Source organism: Anabas testudineus, chromosome 3, assembly GCF_900324465.2.
Source record: "Anabas testudineus chromosome 3, fAnaTes1.2, whole genome shotgun sequence".
NCBI classification, from domain to species: Eukaryota; Metazoa; Chordata; class Actinopteri; order Anabantiformes; family Anabantidae; genus Anabas; species Anabas testudineus.
The window spans coordinates 18105454-18128431 of NC_046612.1; the positions used below are offsets into that span (position 1 = coordinate 18105454).

The 22978-nt window shown below is 39.9% G+C and overlaps 2 protein-coding genes across 2 annotated transcripts; one reads left to right on the plus strand and one right to left on the minus strand.

Moving 5' to 3' along the window:
• Positions 1-1804: 1804 nt before the first annotated feature.
• On the plus strand, positions 1805-11605 carry cdhr5a (cadherin-related family member 5a). The gene is made up of 14 exons (XM_026378284.1): positions 1805-2181; positions 3505-3677; positions 4273-4332; positions 4466-4555; positions 4642-4728; positions 4820-4924; positions 5011-5196; positions 6500-6590; positions 6870-6967; positions 7064-7270; positions 7717-7830; positions 7931-7997; positions 8104-8264; positions 8848-11605. The coding sequence occupies exons 1-14, from the start codon at positions 2091-2093 to the stop codon at positions 9445-9447; spliced, it is 2130 nt and encodes a 709-aa protein (XP_026234069.1). The 5' UTR covers positions 1805-2090; the 3' UTR covers positions 9448-11605.
• ctsd (cathepsin D) lies at positions 11324-17042 on the minus strand. Its single transcript, XM_026378285.1, has 9 exons — positions 16852-17042; positions 15887-16043; positions 14836-14959; positions 14600-14718; positions 14317-14516; positions 13220-13342; positions 12792-12936; positions 12151-12249; positions 11324-11832 (listed from the first exon to the last, which is right to left on the minus strand). Exons 1-9 carry the CDS (start codon positions 16911-16913, stop codon positions 11671-11673), a joined length of 1191 nt encoding a protein of 396 aa, XP_026234070.1. The 5' UTR covers positions 16914-17042; the 3' UTR covers positions 11324-11670.
• Positions 17043-22978: the final 5936 nt, after the last annotated feature.

Sequence of the window (22978 nt, forward strand, 5' to 3'; positions counted from 1 at the left end):
TCTCTAATGAGATTAGCGTCTCTGCTAAACACAATCGAACCCAAGTTACAGTTATATCACCAACACAGAACAAATTATTATAAAAAAAGGCTCAGTTAAAAGTCCAGAGTTTTACTAACACACTAAACCAGACAGGAAGGTCTGTAGCCACACTGGTGACTCTGTGAACAACTATCATGGATGGAAAATATAAAGATCGCTTTCATGTCGTTATAATGCACGACGAGACATGTTGCACTGTAGTTAACTGCAGATATGGCTAAAATAATTATATAAAAATATGTTTATGCATAAGGGTTCACATTTAAATTTAAACAAAATCTAAATTATACAAGGGAAACTTCCACAGTCTACAAAATAGGAGAAATATATAAAATCCACAGATAAATACAAAGAATACACATATGTACAAATGTACACAGAAATGTACTGAATAAGTATAGAAATTAAACAAAGGCCTGAACGAGTCAAGACCTGGAGCGATGGCAGATTGTAGCTATCACCTTCCCCCGCTGTGCATTTGATACAATGCTGTCTGCTCCAGTGGGGAGTCAGGGTACGTGATGGTGATGGAGCAGCTCAGAAAGATCTTTGGTTGGTCGAACTTCTTCAGGTGTTTCAGCAGGTACATCCTCTGATATTTTGCTCCTGTGTGGGTGATTATGGGAGTAGGTGGTGCAGGTCTATTTGAAGTTGCTTTTTGTATCTTTATGGTCATGTATTTACCTATTTGCTGACCTCTTTCTGCTTTCATGTTGTGTTTTAATTTCAAATAGGGTACACACACATTGATTATGTTGAGCTTTTTACAGCACTTTAAACACATTAAAAAAGTTTATATTTCTGTGCTGCATATTTCACTGTGCAATGTTTTTTTTCCTAATTCATTCACAAACAAACACACAAGAATATTCAATACAAGAAACTGGTTAAAAACACACCAAGGAACAACTGAACCGAGGAGCTCAGACTCCTCCTGGTGGTCAGAGAGGAAAGATACACTGTGACATTGTGATACATTGATGCCACAGAAACGTATTCATGAATAGACTGAGCTATTAGAAATACCGGTACTCTAAGGGTTTTAACATCATTCTGAATTTCAGTGTTTTACAGTTTCATCTGATGGGCGAAGATCAGCGTTAGTGTAAAAAACATACTAATAGATGAGCTTCATGTGACATCATGACACTGGGAGCTCGTTGTTCCCACACAGAGGAGACGGGAGTTAGGGTGTAGTAGTCTGTGTGCACGAGTACTGACAAAGCGTGAAGTGTATGACAGCCTGGTGTGTCCACAGTAGTGCCTTGTCCACATGTGAAGCCATTTTGTGTCAGTGTAACTTTCTGTCATCATGACAGTGTGAGGATGAAGAGGGGGAGGAAAACATTTCTGACCCCTAAAAATGTGGGTTTGTTTTTTTAAATAGTAGCAGTATGTGGTTCAGATGGTATTAGCTGATATATATTTAGTTTAGTAAACTCTATATTTATCTTTAATGTTTTTTCCCCACATTAGCACTCAGTTTACTGAAAGATCTCTATGGTGATGAGTTTTTAGTATCAACTAATTGTTTTTATTCCTTAATTAACTTCCAGGTCCAGTAAACAGATACAAAATATACAAATTAAATCATCTTTCATTGCCTTTTGTCTTTAATTCCCCTTCGTATACTTGATCAGAGTTTTTCTACACTCAACACTGTGGGTATGAAACATCATGCAAAAACTAATACACTGTGTGTGCAACACAAAGTGACCTACAAGTGAGTATTTGATACGTGAGAAATGTTTTCAGCTGCCGACATTCCCCTGCTGTATTCCTCCCAGAATGCATCAGTGCCACCAAGACATAATGACCATTCCGGCTAAAACAGATGCAAGTATTTTAGTGGGTGTCTGCGAGTCCTCTGCTGGCAGGGGCTTAATGCAATATGTGCCTGTAAGATGAAGTCACAAACATTGCAACTGTAGTCAACTCCCACTTGCCGGGCAGCACAGACAGGGCATTATGTGGATAAGTACCAGCTGGTACCACGGGCTCCTCATCCTTCTCTGCACTTCATTTGTTGATGCCTCTGAAATCAGGACATGGAACTGAAATTGAAGCTCAAACCTGTGAACGCCTACCTCGGATGTATTGTTGTCGTCTGCTTTTGTACAGTTTGTTCGGCTCAGAGACGTGAGTATAGCTCTGACTTCTGTGCGAGGCGTCATCGGTTGTGGCAGAGAGCAGGGAAGAGTGATGAGGGTGTTGATGAGTGAATGAGAGAGACACTTCATGTTTTCAGTGTTTGGTCCTTTAAAGTGTGACCCCTAACCTTTTTGTTTTTGCTTGTGTCTCCTAAAAATAAACCTGTGTGTACTTGTGACCCCCTCATGACAAGAACTTGAGTGGGATTTTTAGAGGCCTGGAGAGGTGAAAGGAACCAGTATTTCATAGTACAGCATGCATCATATAGTTTTCACATTATGGGACAGATAGTACAGCAGGACGTGAATGACATGTCACACTAATAAGGAAACAACATTACAACTTTTGACTTGATATTAATCTTTAGATTTAACATGGGTCCAGTTATAAGATCAGATTTACTTCAGGCTTCTGGCTCCATTTAGCAGAACTGACAGCTCTTTGAAATGATGGGTTATACTCACTCTGTTCAACATGTCCTGTTTCATTTATGGTTGATTGTCAATGTTGTTGCTCTATAGATTTTAGCAGCACACCATGCATGTTGTTGAATTATTTATATTTATTATTTTTATTTTTGTATATACGACTCTGTTATCAGCATGGAGAGGTTTTCGTTATGAAGCCAGGTTTGGCCCACAGGCTGTTACCACTGCTCAATATTTTTTCTGGTCCCTGAGCAGCCAAGAAATCTGTTGAAGTCTGTTATTGTTTTGCATTGTCTGTTATCGCACATTTTAGTTCTTTTTACAGTTTTAAGAAACAAGACATAAAGTGTGAATTTGTGAGCTATTGGGGTGCTAACCTAAGCTAACAGACTATCTTTATATTTACTGCACAGACTTGACTTGAATGAAACTCTTCTCAACAAAAGTGAATGAGTGTATTTCTCAAGTGGAAATATTCCTAAAGTACAATATCAACTGACACAGGCTGTGCACTATTATGAAACCTTTTGATCCTAACATGTAGATAGGTTTAAAGTCTAGTTAAAAACCTTCATTACTGCTCACATGGCGTCCTAGTCCTAACTAAATAGGTCCTTTTTATTTCAGCATAGGACTGCTGCTTGTATTCTGAGTCTCTGAGCTTCTGCACATACGCTTAATAGGGACTAAGAGATAACATGATACAGATAAACAATACAGATGATCATAATACGCATAAAATGGAAGTTGGCCCAACAGTTTATATCTGAGGTTCCCTAACAGGTTAATCCGACCATGGAGGTTCAGCACTTGGTTTAATTTTAAGTTTAAGGATATACACAGTCTAAAATCACATTTATCTGCCGCCCGTCCTCTCTTTCAGTTTGCACGGTGCCTCCTGGTCCGGTGACAGTCCCAGAAAATAACACAGCTGACCTCCAGGTGGTACAAATCAGCTCCAGCAGTACTGTGACCCTGACCATCACAGTGAACCCTGAAGATCTGTTCTACCTAAGAGGGAACAACTTGATGATAAAGAAAGGAGTGGACTATGAGGTAACTATAGTCTGACTGATCCTAGATATTTAAGATTAACATCAATACTGACACATATATCAAACATAATCAGTCCTCTCTGATGAGAAAACAGTATGAGGGTTGTCTTTTTTAGAATTACTTACCATATATTGTGTGTTTCCAGGTTTCAGACACATCACTCTGTCTAGCTCGGGATAAAGATTTATTTTCTTATCACATTAGTTTTACACTACTATGTTTTGACCTGTGTTCAAATCATCTAATTGATTTGTGCTTTGGAACATGAACAGTATCTAATCACATTTTTATGTCAACACTTAACAACATATAAATTCAAGTAATAAAAAGGCAAAGCGAATTATTATTATGAATCTTATTGGACAGTTGTCAGACAGTACATGTCTACTACAAGGTTTAGGTTTTTGTCCGAGGACACGTCGATATGTAGCCAGGGTAGAACCAGGAACCTGGGGTTCGCAGATGACTGCTCTACCTACTGCCGCCTCCAAAGTGCTTAAATGTTTATTGATAATGTCTAAGTATAATTAGGATTAGTATAAATGTGTCTTACCTCACATATGTATGAATAATGAAGCTGGTCTGTGTTCTTTAGTCACTTTCTAGTGCAGCTCTGGTTGTGTGGGTGCAGTGCAGCAGAACTGGCTCCAAATCTGTGAGTAGAATCAAACCCAATACTACTACTACGTGCTTATCAAGAAAAGCCACTAACAATTTATAAGAAACCAAAGAAATACACTGTAAACAGCAAACAGAGCTTCTCGTGTTACTATCTTTCTCTGTTCAAGGTCAATGAATCAGTTGAAGTTCTGGTTGAAAATGTAAACGATAACCCACCAAACTTTGCACAACACCACTACATACTAGAGGTGAATGAGGTGAGCAGTGCTGCACTTCCACTTTGCTTATTTACAGTTCGTCTCACGTTGGACAGGTTAACTAATTATTTTTTTGTCTCCTGCAGCTCACTCCAGTCAACTCCAGTGTTGGACTTATAGAAGCTACAGATGTTGATTCAGAACCACTGTACTATCGTTTAGAGCCTGCCCCGGTAAGACCATTTACTTAGTATTAGTATTAGTATTAGTATTATCTTACCGTGCATGTGTGATATTGTTCTTTCTCTCTGTTCTTTAACTCAGGATAAATATTTCCGCCTGGAGAACATTAACACTCCAAAGATAGTTGTCAAAAGCATCCTGGATTACGATGTTGTACAAAAGATCTCTCTGGTTTTACACGTACAGGTACAGTAATCATTTAAATACATAACAAAAATCCATCCAGGGTCTGAAACTCTGACTTTTGGACTGAGAAATGTGTCACGTTTCAGGACACTTTCAATGGCTCAGCCTCCAACAAGCCCTTCTTTACTTCTGTGGCCACCGTCACTGTCCACGTGAAGGACGTTGATAATCGGCCCCCATGGTTTCAGCCGTGTTTAAGGACAAACTTAGGAATTGCCAAACTGTGTGTGAGCACTGGATACAGAGGCAAAGTCAATCTCACTGAGAAAGAGGTGAGTTCAAGACGTTTTTCATGGTGGTTTGGTACTGGTGCCTCAAAGCATAAAAATCTGCCTTCTGTAACTAAGATGCTCAGATGGTCATTAGTCTGTAGGAAAAATAAACCATTAAGCAAAGAAATGAGGAAGAGGCTGGATGTGAGTGAATAAAGGGCTGGAATAAATGCTACTGATGAGGTTCTTTAGCTGTTAAATGTTCCACTGAGGGAACGAGGCTGATGAGAAGAGTTTCCGACTGCAAAAGGCTCCTGTGAGAGACCTGTTATTTCGTCTTCATTTGGCCTCCGCAGAGAGGGAACATGTACCTGTTATTGTTTCTGAGCCTTACGTATTCACCACCTGTGTCCATCTACTACAACCTTATCTCATTAGATCAGGGTTCATTGGCTGTTTGTCGATTCAGACTCAAAACTAAAACGGACTGTGCGTTTGTATTTGTGGCTCCTACACTCAGGAATTCCCTCCTGTCGGACTTAAGGTCTGTGAATTATGTGGGAACCCCTACACTATCACTTCTATTCATGTCTTGTTTTAGTCTTTCTCTTTATCTTTTAATGTGAAGCACTATCCTTTTGATGTTTGATCTAGGAAGGTGCTTTAAAATAAACTTCACTTATTTCCTCCTTACTATTTGCAAAAAAAAAAGGTTATTGATTAGTGCAGTTTTAGTGTCCAGATGACTGCCGATTTATAGAAAGTAGCCATATAACTCCAATAGTACTTTACTGATGAAGATCGTGTAATATTATTGGAAGCTCCAGAACAGCTAGTATTTATTTATTTTATTTATGCATTATCAGAATCCCATCCTGTCAAGCCTGTCTTAACGATAAGCTTTACAATTCCACCAGGAGTCACCTGAATGCACCGCTTAGATGCTAATTTTGGTCTCTGAGAAGCTGGACTGTCTCATTTTCACAGATGTTGCAGGTGCAGCCTGGTCTTCAGCTCCCTAGGACATTAGACGGCATCGTTCCAAGACGGTTATGGCTCTCGAATAAAGATGCAAATTTAAAACTCCTGCATTCTTCATGCATTTGTCAGTATGTAATGTCAAAGTCATAAAAAAGTTCAATTCAGTTACTTTGCAGATGGAGGTTATTTTTATACTGCTCACAGATAATAGAGGTGCTAAGAAGCAGTATATCAGTGAAAATGATCATGTGTAACTACCAGTGGGATGTCGCATGTCACACATCAGGTTGTTTGCTTTTACAGGACTGCCTGTGAAAGATGTCTTGGTATAAATGAATCTAAATGCGGGCTGTAGTCAGTGTTACATGACTTCAATTCACAGGAAGGGCCGTTGGTGCTGGAGCCCGGTCCGCTGTACGCCAAGGATGGAGACAAGAACAGGAGCGAGCAGATCAGCTACAGAATACTCAGAGGTTTGAACAAAACATTTTTAATCAAAATCTGATGTTGTCAGGCCGCTGTTGAATATACATCTGATTAAACCATGAACACACAATCCAGGGGATGAGGTTTCATACAGTATAAGTGTCTGACAATTTCAAACCTTTGATAAATAGGATGTCTACTCTGAATTTATTTCCTTCATGAATGAAGGATTTATTGAAGTAATTGTAATTAGCTTGTGGGGTCAAGTGTTATACATGTACTTTTTACATGTCTAAACTATGATGCTTTCTTTTTCTCACCTCCAGGAAATGAGGGAAATATTTTCCACATTGATGAAGACACAGGAAATATCACCATGACTAAAGCTGCTGATATTGTCGGCCCAATAATTCTCACTGTTCTGGTAAAGAAAACTGTTTTGGTCAGTATGTTCTTCTGTTGTGGTGCTGAATATAAAAAACACCAAGTGACTTCTTAATTAATGTCTCTTGGCCATCAGGCGTCGCAGGTGACAAACAGGGATCAATTTGCAGTAACACAAGTGACCATTGAGGTGATGAAGAAGAGCCGAAACCCTCCTCGCTTTGAGAGGGAGCGATACGAAGGATTTATCTACAGCAACTCTGTACCCGAGAACATGATCCTACGAGACCGAGGCACCAACCGGCCCTTCAGGGTCCGAGCTCGGGATGAGGACTTCGCTGGTGTGAGTGGTGCTCTTTATGTGTGTTATGTTGTGGTTATAGATAAAACTAAAGTTCAACTGAATTAGATACACTCAAACACTAATTTGTCAAACGACTGACTGGATGGACACTAGCCAGGCCTTCTTTAGTAAAGCTGCAAACTAAACTAGATGATTAGTTTTATGTTTTCCAATGTCCATACATATAATGTTATAAATACTAAATACTTTGAAATGACTAATGTATGAAAGAGACATCACAAATGCATGAAACCCACAGAGAATAATCAGTTGTCAGTGAGTGGGTTGGTACTTCTTCTTCTTAGTTTTGGTGCCACCTAGTGGTCAGAAACCACTTAACTTAGCTTCATGGTGGCTGGGTCTACACAGCTGTCTACCTAAATCTAAATATACCTTCATTGAATCATTTCTCTTTTGAGTATTTTATGTGTGTTTGTGTGTGTTAGGGTGTGAATCCAGATGTGAAGTATGAAGTTCAATACAGCAGTTATGTCAACGTGACCTCGGATGGTTTTGTGATTCTGAAGAGAGTTGTTAAGACGGAGTCTTTTGCACTTCAGGTGACATGCAAACAGTCTGCATTTAGAGTCAAACATCTCTCCTGACTTAAACTGAGGCTTCTTGTTATTTTCTACGCTCTAAAACTTTGTCTGCCTGCAGCTCAGAGCGGTGGATTCGACTACAGGGGAGTTTGGCACAGCTGCACTCTCTGTTCAGGTCATACCTGGTGAGACCATCACTGTTACTGTATGATTTACTGACTGCTTTGTGATAAAGAAATGAAAATAGTGCCTTGACCGCTTGGTGTTAGTAGTGGTCTGTCTTCTGTGCAGCCGTGGCCATCCCGTCTCCCTCAAACGTCGGCTACCGTCCAGGTGACATGGCTCTTCTGGGCCTGGTGATGGCCGCTCTGCTGGTCCTCTGCCTCATAGTGATTGGCTTCTTGATTTCCCGCTTGTGGAGGGGAAATGCCAGTTTGAACAAAATATGTGAGGTCAGTCAGTATTCTCACTTATTTATTTTTATCTCAGAAACGTTTAGATGTGTAGAATGTAACTAATTTATTTAATCAATGCTCAAATGTAAAAATAAAATGATTTTAGTCAGAGGAAGATGGTTAATATAGTTACTGCGTGAAAGTACAGCAGTAGGTTGATTTTACTGTCTGTAACATTGTTATGAATGTGAAAAACATGTTGAACTAGAAAAACTAAAAAAACTTAAATCTTAAATTTTAAAACAACTTTCTAAAGACATATCTGTTGATCTTTTAAAGTCAAAATAGCTTATAATACCAAGTATCACTCACCTTAACAGAGGCAGTTCTGTACTGTAATAACTGAGACGTCAGAGACGGACTCAGCAGTTTAATGCCTTCATGTGCAGAACTGGTCCTGTGTGGCTTCAATGAATATTTATCAGCTGAAATTCACAGAAGGGCTCTGTGCTAAAACAGAACAAATGAACCTAGCTCACTCTCAGGACCACAGTGGCATCTGTAACTTTGAACAATGTCTCGATATTCTTGCTTCATTGACTGCTGTATTAATAATGAGGGGCCTCTCTCCTGCCTGCAGTGCTTGGGCCCCTGCCTGAAGTCTGACCAGCCTCGGACGGGCCACAGGGACTCCCTGCAGTACACCAATGATGGCTTCCAGAATGAGGGCGACCAGAACCGTGGGGGTGCCAGGCGCTGGCACAACGCTCTACCCAGGCGGAGTACCTTCCCCCAGGCCCATGGCAGGGTCATCCCCCTGGAGAGACGGAGCCGCCACTGCTCCTCCTGTAGTGTGTACTCCAACCACATCCCCAAAGGGAGTCCCTCAGTGAGACCTGCCAGGAGGGGCAGAGGAGATGGGGATGAGTACAACAAGAGGTCGATACTGATCAAGCAGAGGAGGAGAGAGGGCCAGAAGGCGGTCTGGTTCAAGGAAAGTGAGGATTCCTCAGACATCGAGGTGGAGATTATTCCTGACACTGTGGGTCGGGTGGAGGAGGAGACTGAGGAGGAGCTGGAGGGTGAGGTGGAGATGGAGGGAGTTGTCAGAGACCCGGCCGCTCCACTCAGAGAGTCTGACGGCGAGCAGGAGAACCAGAATACAGAGCCCAGTGAGGAGGAGGACCATGAAAATAGCAGCTCGGAAAAAGGCAAGGAGAGCCAGGAGCCGGAGGATTGACAGCAGACGTCAGAGAGAGAAAACTGAGCACGTGTTTGTTTTTTGACACTTTTTGGAAACTACAGGCCCCAGCTGAGGTCTCAGGAGTCCACGATGACTCCCTACCATCGAGAATATATGCAAGGATCCAAAATGTTCCTACTGTGAGTATACCAGAAAACAGTGTGCATACAACTGTTGCCAAACAATACAAACATATAAAAGTCAGATACATGAAATCACATTAGTCATTTAGATTTTTATTTTATGATATTTATACTGCTGTGACGTCGCCTATAAAGGACGACTCAAGTTCTACGTCTTAGTTTCATAGACAGTAAGAAACTGTCCACTCTAACGTGGGATTATTTCAAGTGTTATGTCGTGGCAGGAACAACAACCAAATAAAAACAAAACAAGACTCCTAGCTGTAATTCAAATCTATCTGTGGGCAATGTTGTAAATCAGATACTTGGTGCCACTTTCTAATAAGGCTGCATTCATAAAATGTTTATACAGTAAGTTGCTACTAACAGTCATGATCAATTAATAACTTATAATTCCTTATTAATATTAAATAAATAATAGTTTAGTTTATGAAACAGCAAACATTAACGTGCTCTACTAAATAGTTGATGAGATCATTTATGAACATTTTAGAGCAGTTACACAATTTTACAATAATCACTGATCAGAACAATGTTTATGTTGCCAGGTTGTGAAAATCTTTGTTGTAAGGCTAATTTGACATTTTGAGTGGTACTGTATATAAAATAGCTGTTTGCTGTTAAGTCATTATACATGTAGATAAGTTAACACCGACATGTAAAGTTGGCATTAATCTGTTAGATATGCAGTTAAAATGCTAATAAATTGTAATTTTGGTCCAGATGCTCCAGGGCTCTTTTACACAAGGTCAGAAATCAGTTCATAATGAACCCATTTTATGCCTTATTAGAAAGTGGTAGCAGCTAGGTTCTGTCAAATATTGTATTCATAACATTTTTGTATCAACATGACAGATATGTTTCAGTGGATCAGCTAAAGTTTTTTTCTACTACTCTCACATTCAGTGAAATCAAGACATAAACTGATGATTTGTGTGCAGTGAAGGTGACTTTTTATAGGGAAAATGATGTGAAGAAGAAAGTTAATCTAAATTTACATTTAGTCATTTGGCTTATGCTGTTCTACAAAGCAACTTACAAGTGAGCACAAAGACTAAGTCAGGGATCAGACATTCAATGTGCCATAAGAAATGTTCCAGTTTCATGAGATTTAAGTGCAGGATGAGGGAGAAAAAGGTTTTGTTTCCATCTACTGAAACAGCTGAAAGGACTTTTTCATGTGTTCTGTATGAGTACATTTTGCATTACATTCTTGCACAAGTAAAATAACCACTTTGAAGAGTAAATGTAAAAATTGGACTTTTTGTATATTAAAGGTGATCGAGGGAATAATAAAGTTTAAAGAATTTCTATGTTTTCTTGAACAAAGTTTCACACCAGCTGCTGTCACGACATAAACATACTGGTAATAGTTCCACACTTTCTTTCCACAAGTGAGAAGATCACTACCAATCTCATCAGTGTCTGTTAATTATGCAGCTACAGCCGGCAGAAGTTAAATCAAATAAAGATCTGTGAAAACATCTAGTTTGACTGTGTCCAAAAGTAAAATCTGCACGCCAGTAGCTCTGAAAGTACCACGTCACACCACATTACATAGTAGATTGTTAGCTTTGTGAAGAGTTTTTCCTTTGTCAAGTCTTCATGTTAGGATCACTTCAAAGTTTCATATTTAAGTGACATAGATCAATAATTCTGTACTTACTAAGATCAAACACAAACCAAGTGAAACACAGACTTAACATTACAGAACACAGTCAATACAGCCATCTTTTAAAAGTGTTTATTGAGGCGACTCACATTAAAATACATTTCAAAGTCAGTAGTAGAGGCCTTACGTCATCCTAAAATGCCAATTAAAAGTTTAAAAGAAATCCCTGATTTTAAAAAACCTCAAACCGATCCCTGATCAAAGACAGCCACGATAAAACTGATTAACCCTCCAATCTGTTTCAGTCAGCTGGAAATGGTACAAATTCTGAAGATCAGTGCAACATCTATTGCTAAATATTGTTTAATTTCAAAGCAACAGAAAACGTGTGCAGCTCTGATTTTTCTTCCAAAAACGTGTTTCTCTTTAGCTTTACAATTCAACATGTCATAGCGCAAGTCATTCCTACTTGGCCTTGGCAAAGCCCACCCTGTTGTTGTCACGGTCAAAGACAGTGTAGTACTGGCCTATGAATACATCTCCCAGGATCCACAGGGGCCCAGCGGGGGCAGGGATATCAAGACCCATGAATCCACTCAGACAAATGCTCTTTCCAGCCTGACTCTCCTGGATGATTAGAAGGAGAAAGACACACAGACAGAGATAAGGCTGCTGTAATGTTTTGACGACATGACATTTAAAATTCGACAGTGGCCTCCATAACACAGAAATGAGGAAAACAAACAACTACTTGAATCTCTGTGTAATCACTCCTCAGAAAACAAACCAGCCTTCTCCTGTCTTTGCCAAATCAAACAACGCTGTACTTGTTTGGTTTTTGGATGCAGAACACAGTCCTATTGTGTCCTATCGTTACTGCAGAAGCTGACTCTATGCTGCCCCCAACTGGATGATAAACAAAACACATACTGCACACAGCCTCACCTTTAGGACATACTGCTCTCCAGTCAGACTGTAGCTTTGTCCACCCACATTGAACGTGATGACAGGCAGCGTTGGGACCTTGTCGCAGCTCACCATGTACTGAAACAGAAACCAGCATTCACTTGTTAGTGCACTGCTCATTTATCGAGTGTTTACAATCGGAGATCAAATAAAGAAATAACCTTACAGATGGAATTAAGAACCTTGTCCTATTTTAAAGGTCCAGGTTCAAGCTCCAGGTGTCAGGATCACCCCCTACCCAATCTCATTATCTTTATATCCTCCCACATTGTTGAACTTTCCCTGCTTTGTCCTCATTGATACCTTAAACCTACCTTAACTGCCCTGTTTCTATCATTCAGCTGAGAGAGTTGACACTGCAGGGAACAAGTGAAATGACCATGGGAAGCACGTCTGCATCTTTTTGTTTGTTGGCAATCAAGACATTGAGGTTATGATGGCCTGTTAGGAGCCATTACAGCTATAAGGGCTTATACAACAAATGCTCCATTTTCTAGGACTATGAGGAACATAGGTCTTTAGAACAGTGTTAAAATAGCTAAGTTGTGTATCTTTGACCCTTTTTTCAAAGTTTCATTATCTTTCTTATGAGTATTGTTTGGTGGTTGAGTTTATCTCACCTCTCCTGACATGATTGGAATGGCTCCGATGGCTTTCTGCAAGGCCTTGATCTCTGCAGAGGGGCCAGTGATCAGAGAAGTCCCAGTGTCCACGATGGCCTCACAGCCGCCTTTACACAGGCTCAGCTGGCTGCCCACTGCCATCCTGACACACACAGGTTTTCACAGTTATTTATTTATTTACTTATTATTTTTTGTTGTATCATTAATCTTTTTTTTTTTTAAACTGACAGCTAAGCTGTGTCCTGAACACTTTTCTAAAAAGTTATAAAGTGAGTGCTCCCCTCAGTGAGGCAAACTCCTGCTGTGGGATACCAGTCAGAACTACTAACCTTACCGTTACGGTTAACCTAACCTTAACCGTTTTAACAACAATTTTAATAAAAATATTATAATCTGAGTGTTACTATAAGGTAACGTGTGCTCACGAGTCCATGTGGATCTGCCAGTAGGCCTGACGGGTGAGGCTGACGTAGTGGAATTCACCGCTATAATATTTGGGGTCAGTTCCTCCCAGCAGCAGCTCCCCACCGGGATTGGTATCTGGGTTCCTGAAACAGACAGGAGACAAACATCAGTGTCAGCCTTTGAGGAAGACAACCTATTGTTATATCTCCAGTACCAAAAAGTATTTATTCAGCAAATAGTTTGTTTATATATGACATTTGAGATATTTGTAAAATTCAGTTTCTGACACATTTACCCATACAACACAATTGTATTTTGTGTCCCTCGTTGTTTACATAAAGAAATATTTATATTAATTTGAAGAACATTAGTCACGAGCAGAAGTCTGATAGTTCCCAAGTCGTACTACAGTTGTGACAGTTTTATAAATATGTAGCAACGACTCAAACACTAAATTCAGAGGAGGAAAAAATGACTGAATGTTTTCTATCTCGACCGAGTGTTATCACCACATTTGTGAGAATGATCCAGCTGTAAATCATTATCATGCTTTCAGTGGCCTTCTACCAACAACCAGCTGTAGCACATCTGAGGCAACACTGCTTCAAATACCAGGACAAATACGTGCAGGGACACGTTATGGAAGAAGTAGCACGATCATTAGATCATAATGTCTTGCATATTATAAAACCTTAGTGATAGGAGCAATGCCCTGAAATGCCTGGACTTTAAAAAAAGTCAATCACACCTAGTAGGAAGTGATAAAGAAAGTGAACTCCCCACTGACCAGCTTTCCAGAGCTAGTGTGACCTTTGGGACAAGTCGGCTGCCAGTCACGCTATCTGTGTTGTGTACAGTCATAACGAGAAAACTGTGACTGTAAACTAAGTGGAGGGAGAACAAACTACGGGATGCAGGTTTCGTTTTTCCTAATGGGTACGAAAATAACAATGCAACACTTTTATACAAAATCTTGTAGCAAAAAATAAAGAAGAGAGCAAAGCAACTTAAGGGTTCGACACAATTTAACTTCCAATGTCCTCCAGCACCATGCATGCAACTTGTACCAAACACAGACAAACAAGAAGAGTGCAGTGGAGACTATATGTTATCCCACCTGTTCAGGTAAAAGGAAAAGACGTTACTTTCCACCTTCTTCTGTTTCATGATGTTGTCAAACACTGGAACCACCCCGTCCACAGATATCCGGGGGTAGGCCATGCCGAGGATCCCATCAAACTTAGCTGCGATAAAGGTCACGCCGGGCTGCTTGATGGCCTCCCCGAAGAGCTGTTTTTCCACCGATATGTCTCCAATCTGAAACAGTGGGGGTTCAGTTCAGTTCACATAAAACTCCACTGACACCAGTCTACTGTCATGCTGCTGGGAGATGATCTTACGGTGCATGTGTCCTGACTGAGGTAGCCTGACAAGCTGCCACTTCCATACTGGATGGCAAATTCAGTGCCATTCTTCACATATGTGCTGGACTTTCCAGAATTATATTTGTGATGAAGTACTGTGAAAAGGCAAAAAGGGAACAGTTACTGTATTTACTGCAACACCCTGCAGAGAGTAACTGGGATACAGAAATGTTACTTTACAGCTGTATTTAAAGTAACGACAGTACACTTACAGCATGCGATGTCTAACAGGGAGCAGTGAACGGAAGGAACCCACAGATTGGAGGAACCGGTGTCAAACACTACAGTGAAGGTCTGAGGGGGGGTACCCAGCCCAATCTCACCGTAATACTGGGCCTGGTAACAAAAACAAAACAATAACAACCATTAGTACTTTGAAAGCCTGTGGAGATTAAACTGTTTATTTCTGACACTCAAAAGAACCTGATCTTTCAAAACCGCATAAAACATCATATGTAACCAGGAAGAGAGATTACAATAATCCCCCCCAGCAGAAAACTGGTCAGTTCTGCCAACAGCAGAGAAACTGAGCAGGTCTAATGATTAAGACAGCGTGACCAAGGTCTGATTGTACAGACAGTAGCTGAGTCATGTCAATACCTGAGCTGCTTTAGTCGAACAGTTCCACAGAGAAGAGGATGATTACTCAACAAATTTTGCAGCGGAAACAAACTTCTGCTTCATGACTGAAAGTGGCTTAGGTCTAAACCTTTATTGCTAAATACTTGTCAACTACTTCCTTTTTTTTTGGCAAAATGTAGAAGTCTTTGTGATTTATTGTCTGATTGAACCAAATTGCAGAAAACATTTTGACCTCAAATTTAAAACTTTTAATAAATTAAATGTACGTGCTTCCCTCTTACGAGGAGATTAAACTTGTGATTGGTGTAGATAAAGATGATCGCCTACGGTGTTGAGTGCAACTGAGAGCAAACAAACAGTCAGCTGACAGGGATGGAGAGGCTTGCAGATCAGCTGAGTCACCACCATATGTGGAAGGTTCCTCTTTATCAGTGGTTCATCACTTCAGGAGTGATATCAGTCGATCTGTCTTTCTGAAAACCTGTGCTAGCAGCGATTTGCACGTCTTGACAGACTGATCTAATTTTACATTCATCTGGGAGGATTTACAGAAAAAGGTCACAGCCATCACAACACAAGAGAACCCTTTGTTGCGGCTCTCCCCCAGCCTGGCTTTTAGCTTCTTAGTGGAAAGCGAAGACTTAAAGGTCCACAGGTCAGTGATGTGGGGGTGATGCTTACGTCAAGGTAGTTTTTCAGGATTTCTGGAGTAGGTCCATTACTGGAGGGGAAGCCAAAGTTGTACTTAAGGGACTGTTTGTCCACCACAAGCTCCTCGGCTCTTTTTCCCGAGTCTGTCAACTCGCGTCTCATGGGACGGAATTTCTTTAAGGGAATTCTGGATGAGAAGAAACATAAAAAACAGATTTTTAACCCGGATCTCGGTCCCAGTCCTTCTGAACAAAGTCAATATTAAACTAAGGGGCAACTTAGAAGAATTTACACTTGTTAATAACACTGATACTGTGAGAGTCAAAGATGTGGCCAACACATCTAGACCACTGTGGTGGTTTTAGAAAACCAGAAAGTAGAGCAGTCATATGAGTTACCACAGACTGGGTGGAAGATTCATTTTTATTTTTGGTTCATGTCATAATCTAGTTATATTCAATGATGAGTGCTGCAGCTCACAATCATTTTACCACTTAAATATATTATTATTACTGTTAATGTCAAAAAATAAAAGAAATGCACATTAAAGCTGCCCAGATAATGTCTTATCTATAATAAAGTATAATGTATTAGCACATTTCAGAAGACAAGATCCGGTTTACCAATACTGTTAGTATTAGATTTACTAAATTACTATTTCAACACCTTTAGGTTTGGTTCCAGATGAATAAACCGAGTGTAACATCGACATTAAAGTGTCCTCAGCTCAGATAACTTGGCATCAACAGTCCTAGTCCTTTGTGTTGGGATTTACTGGATCCAGATCCGCCACAGACAAAAGGCTTAACTGGAGCCAAACGAGCCATTTTGTGCGAAACTAACCTTCATAAGCGAAGGAGGACATGACCGTGAGGACCGATCGGCTCTATTAGCAGGATCTGGACCAGGACACAGTGTAAGTAAGTGCACAAGTTTCACCGGGACCCGGACCCGGACTCGGACTCGGACTCTAGCTCGGTATCGTGTTTTCTCACCGGACCAGGGCGTCGCTGCTCACAGCTACCGCGGCGAAGACGCACAGGAAGAAGCTCCTCATGGTTGCAGGCCGAGCAGTGACCCAGCAGCTCTCTGGATCTGGATCTGGTTCTTCGTGTTGTTCTTGTTGTTGTCGACAAAAACCGACTTTTATCAGCTGACTGTTGCGGAGTCACCGTCACGTGAGGCGCTCACCGGTGCCGAGTGACGTCACTGCCGGTCCAGGCTGAGGTAATATAACCGTGACAATATATATAAATATATATATATATACACACACTATATAGATCTGATTATATTTTAATCCGCCTCCAGTCATGTTTGCTGGTGTTTTATTAGACACGTTGTTGCAGCGAAGCCTCTAATTATAATAAACCATAATAATATAATGTCTGCTGCTCCCTGTGTTATGACAGAGACTGAACAGCTAGTGGCTGCATCATCCCACACATCACACTGAAGTGCTGGACTAGGATTACCCCTCACTATGCAGCACAGCATTCACATCTGACTTTCATATAGCTGCTGATAATGGACAGCCGTCAGCTCTCACTATTTACTAAGTGTGATTGTAAGAATGAAAGTAATGTATGAACACATAGTCATTTCTTAAGCATCTCTCTGTCCTGCCATGAGAATAAGTTAAGAATAAACCCCTATAGCTTTTTTGACTGCATTCAGACAGATCACATGCTGGTACTGTACCTCCATAGTCTGGTGAGAAACTGTATTCATTAAATTCTAGTATGCATTAGTGCCTATGACAGACCTTTAGATGTGTTAGTCTGTAGAAAGATTTCACTCTCAGTGTGAAAAGTCTCATGCTCTGTTCAGCTCTGTTGTATCTTCGAAGACTGCGGAGAGCAGGCGTGACATTTATCTGTTCATGAATCATTCAAAGCTTAGTTTTCCTTCTCAAGACAGGAAATGTATGTTTATCAGCAGCTGAAAGTCATCTCAACAAGCTCACTAATAGAGGAAGGTTATCTGTAACATTTGCTCAAATTAAGATCTGCCTTCATTTGTTCATCTGTATTCATATTGTGCACTCTATACTGATTGTCAATAGGCAGTTAATTAGGTGGAAAACTAAAGCTGAATGTGTAATTTTCCCCCCATGTTTATGGAGAAACTCAGAATATATTAGAAGACAACAGTGTGGGTACATTTTAAACTGTATTTAAACACAATATAGTATTACCATTATGCTTATTTATACTACTATATATAACTGATGAGTATAAATAAAGGAATACAGTTTTCAGGATTTACAGCACCACCACAGTTTCATGGCCTTTTCAGGCTGTGTCACCTGTTTCATTGCCCGCTGTAGTATCAGTGTGTTGAACTCACAAAGCCGTAGAGCCACATCAGAAATAGCATGCAGTGACATGTTCAGCAGTATCACCTTCAGTGTGCCTCTAAACACACCCAGCAGTGTTCCCACAGAGCGTCATTTATCATTTCATAATTCCACCCAGCTGCGAAAATGACAGACCTGTTTAAGTTACAGTAAAGAATAAATTGTTGAGAGGTTATTATAGTTTTATGGGATTCATAAGAGATGATGTGAATGTACAAGTGTGCCCGTAAAGTATCATTACATTACACCACACATTCTTCTGGATTTAGTGGCTCCACATATGGCGATAGCTTTGATCTAGATTAAATGTCAAATGGATAGCTATAAATTTTTCCACAGAAATTAAACGTCTCAGAATGAAATGTAACGCATTTGGGGGCAACAAATGTATGAAATATCAAATAAAGAGCTGAAGTGAAACTGGAATGGGTTGTGTTTCTGGCGTAACAAAACCTAATTTAAAATCACACTTAGATTTGTAATAACTCAAATGACTTACTATTGTTTGGTATTTCAATAAGGAAAGTTACTGTTTTACCTCTTTACAAGCATCCACTTTTGTTTGCATGCAGGCCAAAAATGGTTCAAATGGTTTCTTTTTAACCGCTGCACCTCAAGGATTACACCCCCTGTCCCTGGGCTCTGTTGAAAATTGATTTTTTGCTGTAACAACTTTGTGCAGAGGCAAAAAATAGGTACAACAAGAAAAGGCACGTTTTCTAAATGGAAAAATGTGCCTGATGAACCTAGAAACAGAGTGGGGTCTCTGCCACAAGGGAGGACTAATGCAGAACAAGATTTGGTGAAGAAAACACAAAAATCGAGCATTTTGCAGTGTTTATCTAAGATTTCGATCAGGTAGCTGCCTGTTAAATACCAATATCAGTTTTGATACTGATACACAAAAACCAAGATAAATATGAAGGAAGAACTTCAGGCTTAATTTATAAAATAAACAAACACTGTGTTCTCTGCTTCTGTCTCTGTTAGAGCATCTGTTCTTTAATGTTGTTTAACCACTTTAACAAACACCATTTATGAAGGTGAGGTGAATATTAATACCTACTAGGGCAGCAAGACAAGGCAAATATAATTCCAATGCATATATGATAATATTGGCTTCAGTTTCATTAAAAATAGCCCTGTAATAATGTGACTCACATATTAATACCTTTCTGTTATAACAACCACATCTCATAAGTCTGAGATCAAGGTGGATTAAATGTCAGTACTGTACTTGAACTTGTTTAAAATATAAGAAGTTTGCTTTCAAAATATATAGCACTAAGTGCATGAACCATTAAGCTTAATAAACCTTTAACCCAGGAACATCCCCTGGGTCTCTCTCTAGCATTGTGCATTGTGATTTAGTTAGAGCTAAAAAATGCTAAATGATGTTAATGCCTCATGGAAAAGGACAAACCTTTGAGCTAAATTATCACTACGAGGTTGTGACGTATGTGAGTCATGCAGTCAGAGGTTCAGCAACATTTGTCAGTTCAGACGATCAGCATTTTGATGCCAAAGCAAAATGAGTTGCAGAAAAGGCAACACGTGAACCCAAAACACGATCGCAGCAGGAAGTCCTTTAAATGCTGATGGGAAATAGCCTATAGACAACCATGGGAACATTTAGCCAACAAAGAAAAACTGCAACAACAAAGAGGAACATGGGTCACAAGTGAACCAGTTACTAACAAAGATCTGACTCATACTTACCAGCGCTTGACAAATAGTGATTACAACAGTGAATAATTTTGCCTAATCACTGATTTGAGAAAGTTTCGACCAGTTGTTCTGAGTCCCTTTGTTGACTGCCCTGTGTCCTAATGAATCACATTAACCAAAAAAACAGAGAGACTGATATAACAACAGAATTAACAAAACGTTCAGCTCACACCGCAACTGATCGTTTCATTTTAAAGCACTTTCACTGTTTTGCAGAGCATTCAGGCACAGTTTTTGTTTGAGCACAACTAATTATGAGCATTGTCATTAGCAGCGGGCCTATCTAAACCAGCGCAGGTTCCCTGTTCTCCAACAAAGGAAATATTATAGCTGCAATAGTTCTGTGGCAACACTTAGTGGAAGTCTGAAATGCTGCTGTAATGCACCTACAGACGAAAGACCGCAGTACACACATGATTTCTGACATCAAAAAGCTCCGGACTGGCTGTTCAGCAGTCTAGAAAGCAGTAGTTAATGACTCTGCCCCTATGCACAAAGCGGAAGTTTGAGTTTTCCCAGTTGGAGGAATGTGATGGGCCTGCATTCCTCAAACTCATCCAGCACCTTTGAAATGAACACGAACAAATATAGCTGAGTAAGTCTTAGCTGTGTTTCTTTGAGTTGTTTCTCTCTTTAGTAAGCAGCTGGGAAATTCATTGTGTTGATAGATTTCTGTAGAGTGTTTATGAGCACAGACCTGAAAAAACTTGACTTGAAGCATATAAATATACTTTGGGACCCTGTCATACAAACCCAGTGGGCCCTGCACTGGCTGGACTGATTACAATACGAGCATTCTAGAGACAAACGACTACAAAACGTGGCTCAAGGCGTTCTTGTGTATACTGCTTACTACTCAAAATGTGCAGCTCACAGTTTTATTCTAGGTTACAATGAAATCATTTCAAAGTCATGTGATGTTTAAAAGTGCCTTTTAGCATTAAAGGTGCAGCCTGAGGAGAACGCTGCAGTTTCAACAGTGTCATTACATGATTTTGTCCAAAATGATGTCCTCTTGTGGCTGAATGGGAGAAAATCCCTGCAGCCAGTTTCCATAATCTGGTGGAAAACACAAAAAAGGTGGAAGCTGTCACAGCAGCAGTATAATGATGTATTCGAAAGCCGGAGTGCAGGTTTCCACAGGCAGTCATTCGCAGTATTCACAGTCATATTTTTCTGCTTAACTAGGGCAAATATGTCCTGGACCTACTGACTGCACAGATTAAACACATGAAATGAATCTTCTTGTCTGACTCTGAGTAAAATGACAATAGAGCATATTTTCCAAGTCTTGTGTTCTCTTTCATGATTTTTTCTTTATTTTCTCTTCCACTTACCAAAATAGACATGCTGTGATAATTACATCAGTCGATCTGAATTCCAAACAACATACATTTTAGATAAAGATCTCTGTTCATAAATTATTCATGACGAGCTGTAACACTGGTAGAATAACTTAAAACTTCTTACAGCCCTACAGTTTCACTGTTGAATGCACATTATACAGCAAGCATTACTGTAAACCCCCTGTGCTGTTGTGATTTGTCTGGCAGCTGAAGCATCGCGTGTGGAAGGAAACGGGAGCAGATGATCCAACGTGTGAAGCTGCTTCAAGCACAAACATGAGTGTAGAAGATCAGTCATTGCTCTGAAACTGGATTTGAGCCTTTCCTGGCATTGATCCTTTTATAGAAAACAGAAAATGGACTTCATATTTTGTGTCACTCGTCCCTCAGATGGCTATAAAAAGACCACCTACACCAGAAATAGTTCAAAGTAAGATGGTGTATGCTGCTGCAGATGCTGTCACTTGTACATTGAAGCTAAAAATTACCAATTGCTTTGTAGTTCAATCCTGTTAACATGTCAGTCTTGATGAATCGCAATCTCAGAAAGTTAGACACCTTCCTTTGTCTGTCATATTTCCACTCTTGAGTGAGTCTCATTAGATTGTTAAACAGCCAAACACCGAAACTTTTAATCAGCCCAACATTTTCCTCTCGTGTGCTAATGATAATGATGTTGTAATTTGCAGTTTCTCTGTGTCTTGCGGTGCTCCTCACTGACATTCTCTGGAAATCAAACCGCCTATAAAAGACCCTCCATGTCCAAGTCCCGGCAGCTCTTTTGCAGAAAACCTCATTAGGAAAACGAGCCATACATATAAACTGCCGCCAATACGATGATTTCTCAGAGGCAAGGCTGGGAGATAATAATTGGGCCAAACGGCACCTGATTAAAAATCAATTATGTACGGACATTTATGGCTTTAGTTCTTCCTCTTGTTGACTTCTACCTGTCTGTTCCCATGCATATGCCAGGTTTAGTTATAGTTGCTTTGCTGTGTGGAGAATTACACTCTCGCCTCATGAGGAGCAGAGTCACAGCAAGGATTAACACATTTTAGATTCCAACCCACATTTAAATTTGAATCTCCTTTTTAAGTGACGGACTGTTCATGGTCATTTTAAATTCGTTGGTTTGTGAATGGGGTGGATGTGTCATTATATAAAAGTGCTCTTTCTCTCACCATCTTCTGTTTGCCTTCATTTTTGACTATTCAACTATTTATTTTCTCTCTTCTATGTCAGCTCGTCCCTTAAATCTATAAATACTTAAATTGTGACTCATTGGATTTTTATAGTTACAATCTCAAAAAGATACAACAACAAAAAAAAAAACAAAAAACGACATATCGACATATGTGTAGATCAACTAAAATTATTTTACAGTAACACTGTGGAAAGATTTAGATGAAAAGATGCAATCTGCTCATTTAGGTGTTTAAGTTTTTTTTTTTACTTCCTTTCTGCATGTAGCAGTGACTCAAACACAGCTCATCTTCTTTTATTGAATATTCCAAACCCACCACGGTGCGTATAAGAGGGCTCCTTCAAACATCAATTTCTTTGTAGGATTTGGTTGCTTCCATTCAGGGCTTATTCACTGTTGAAAAGTTCATTTATTTGCTTGTTACATTTCATGAAACCAGCTTGCGAGTGCCTGCTTTTAACCAAGAAACCTGCATTCAAATA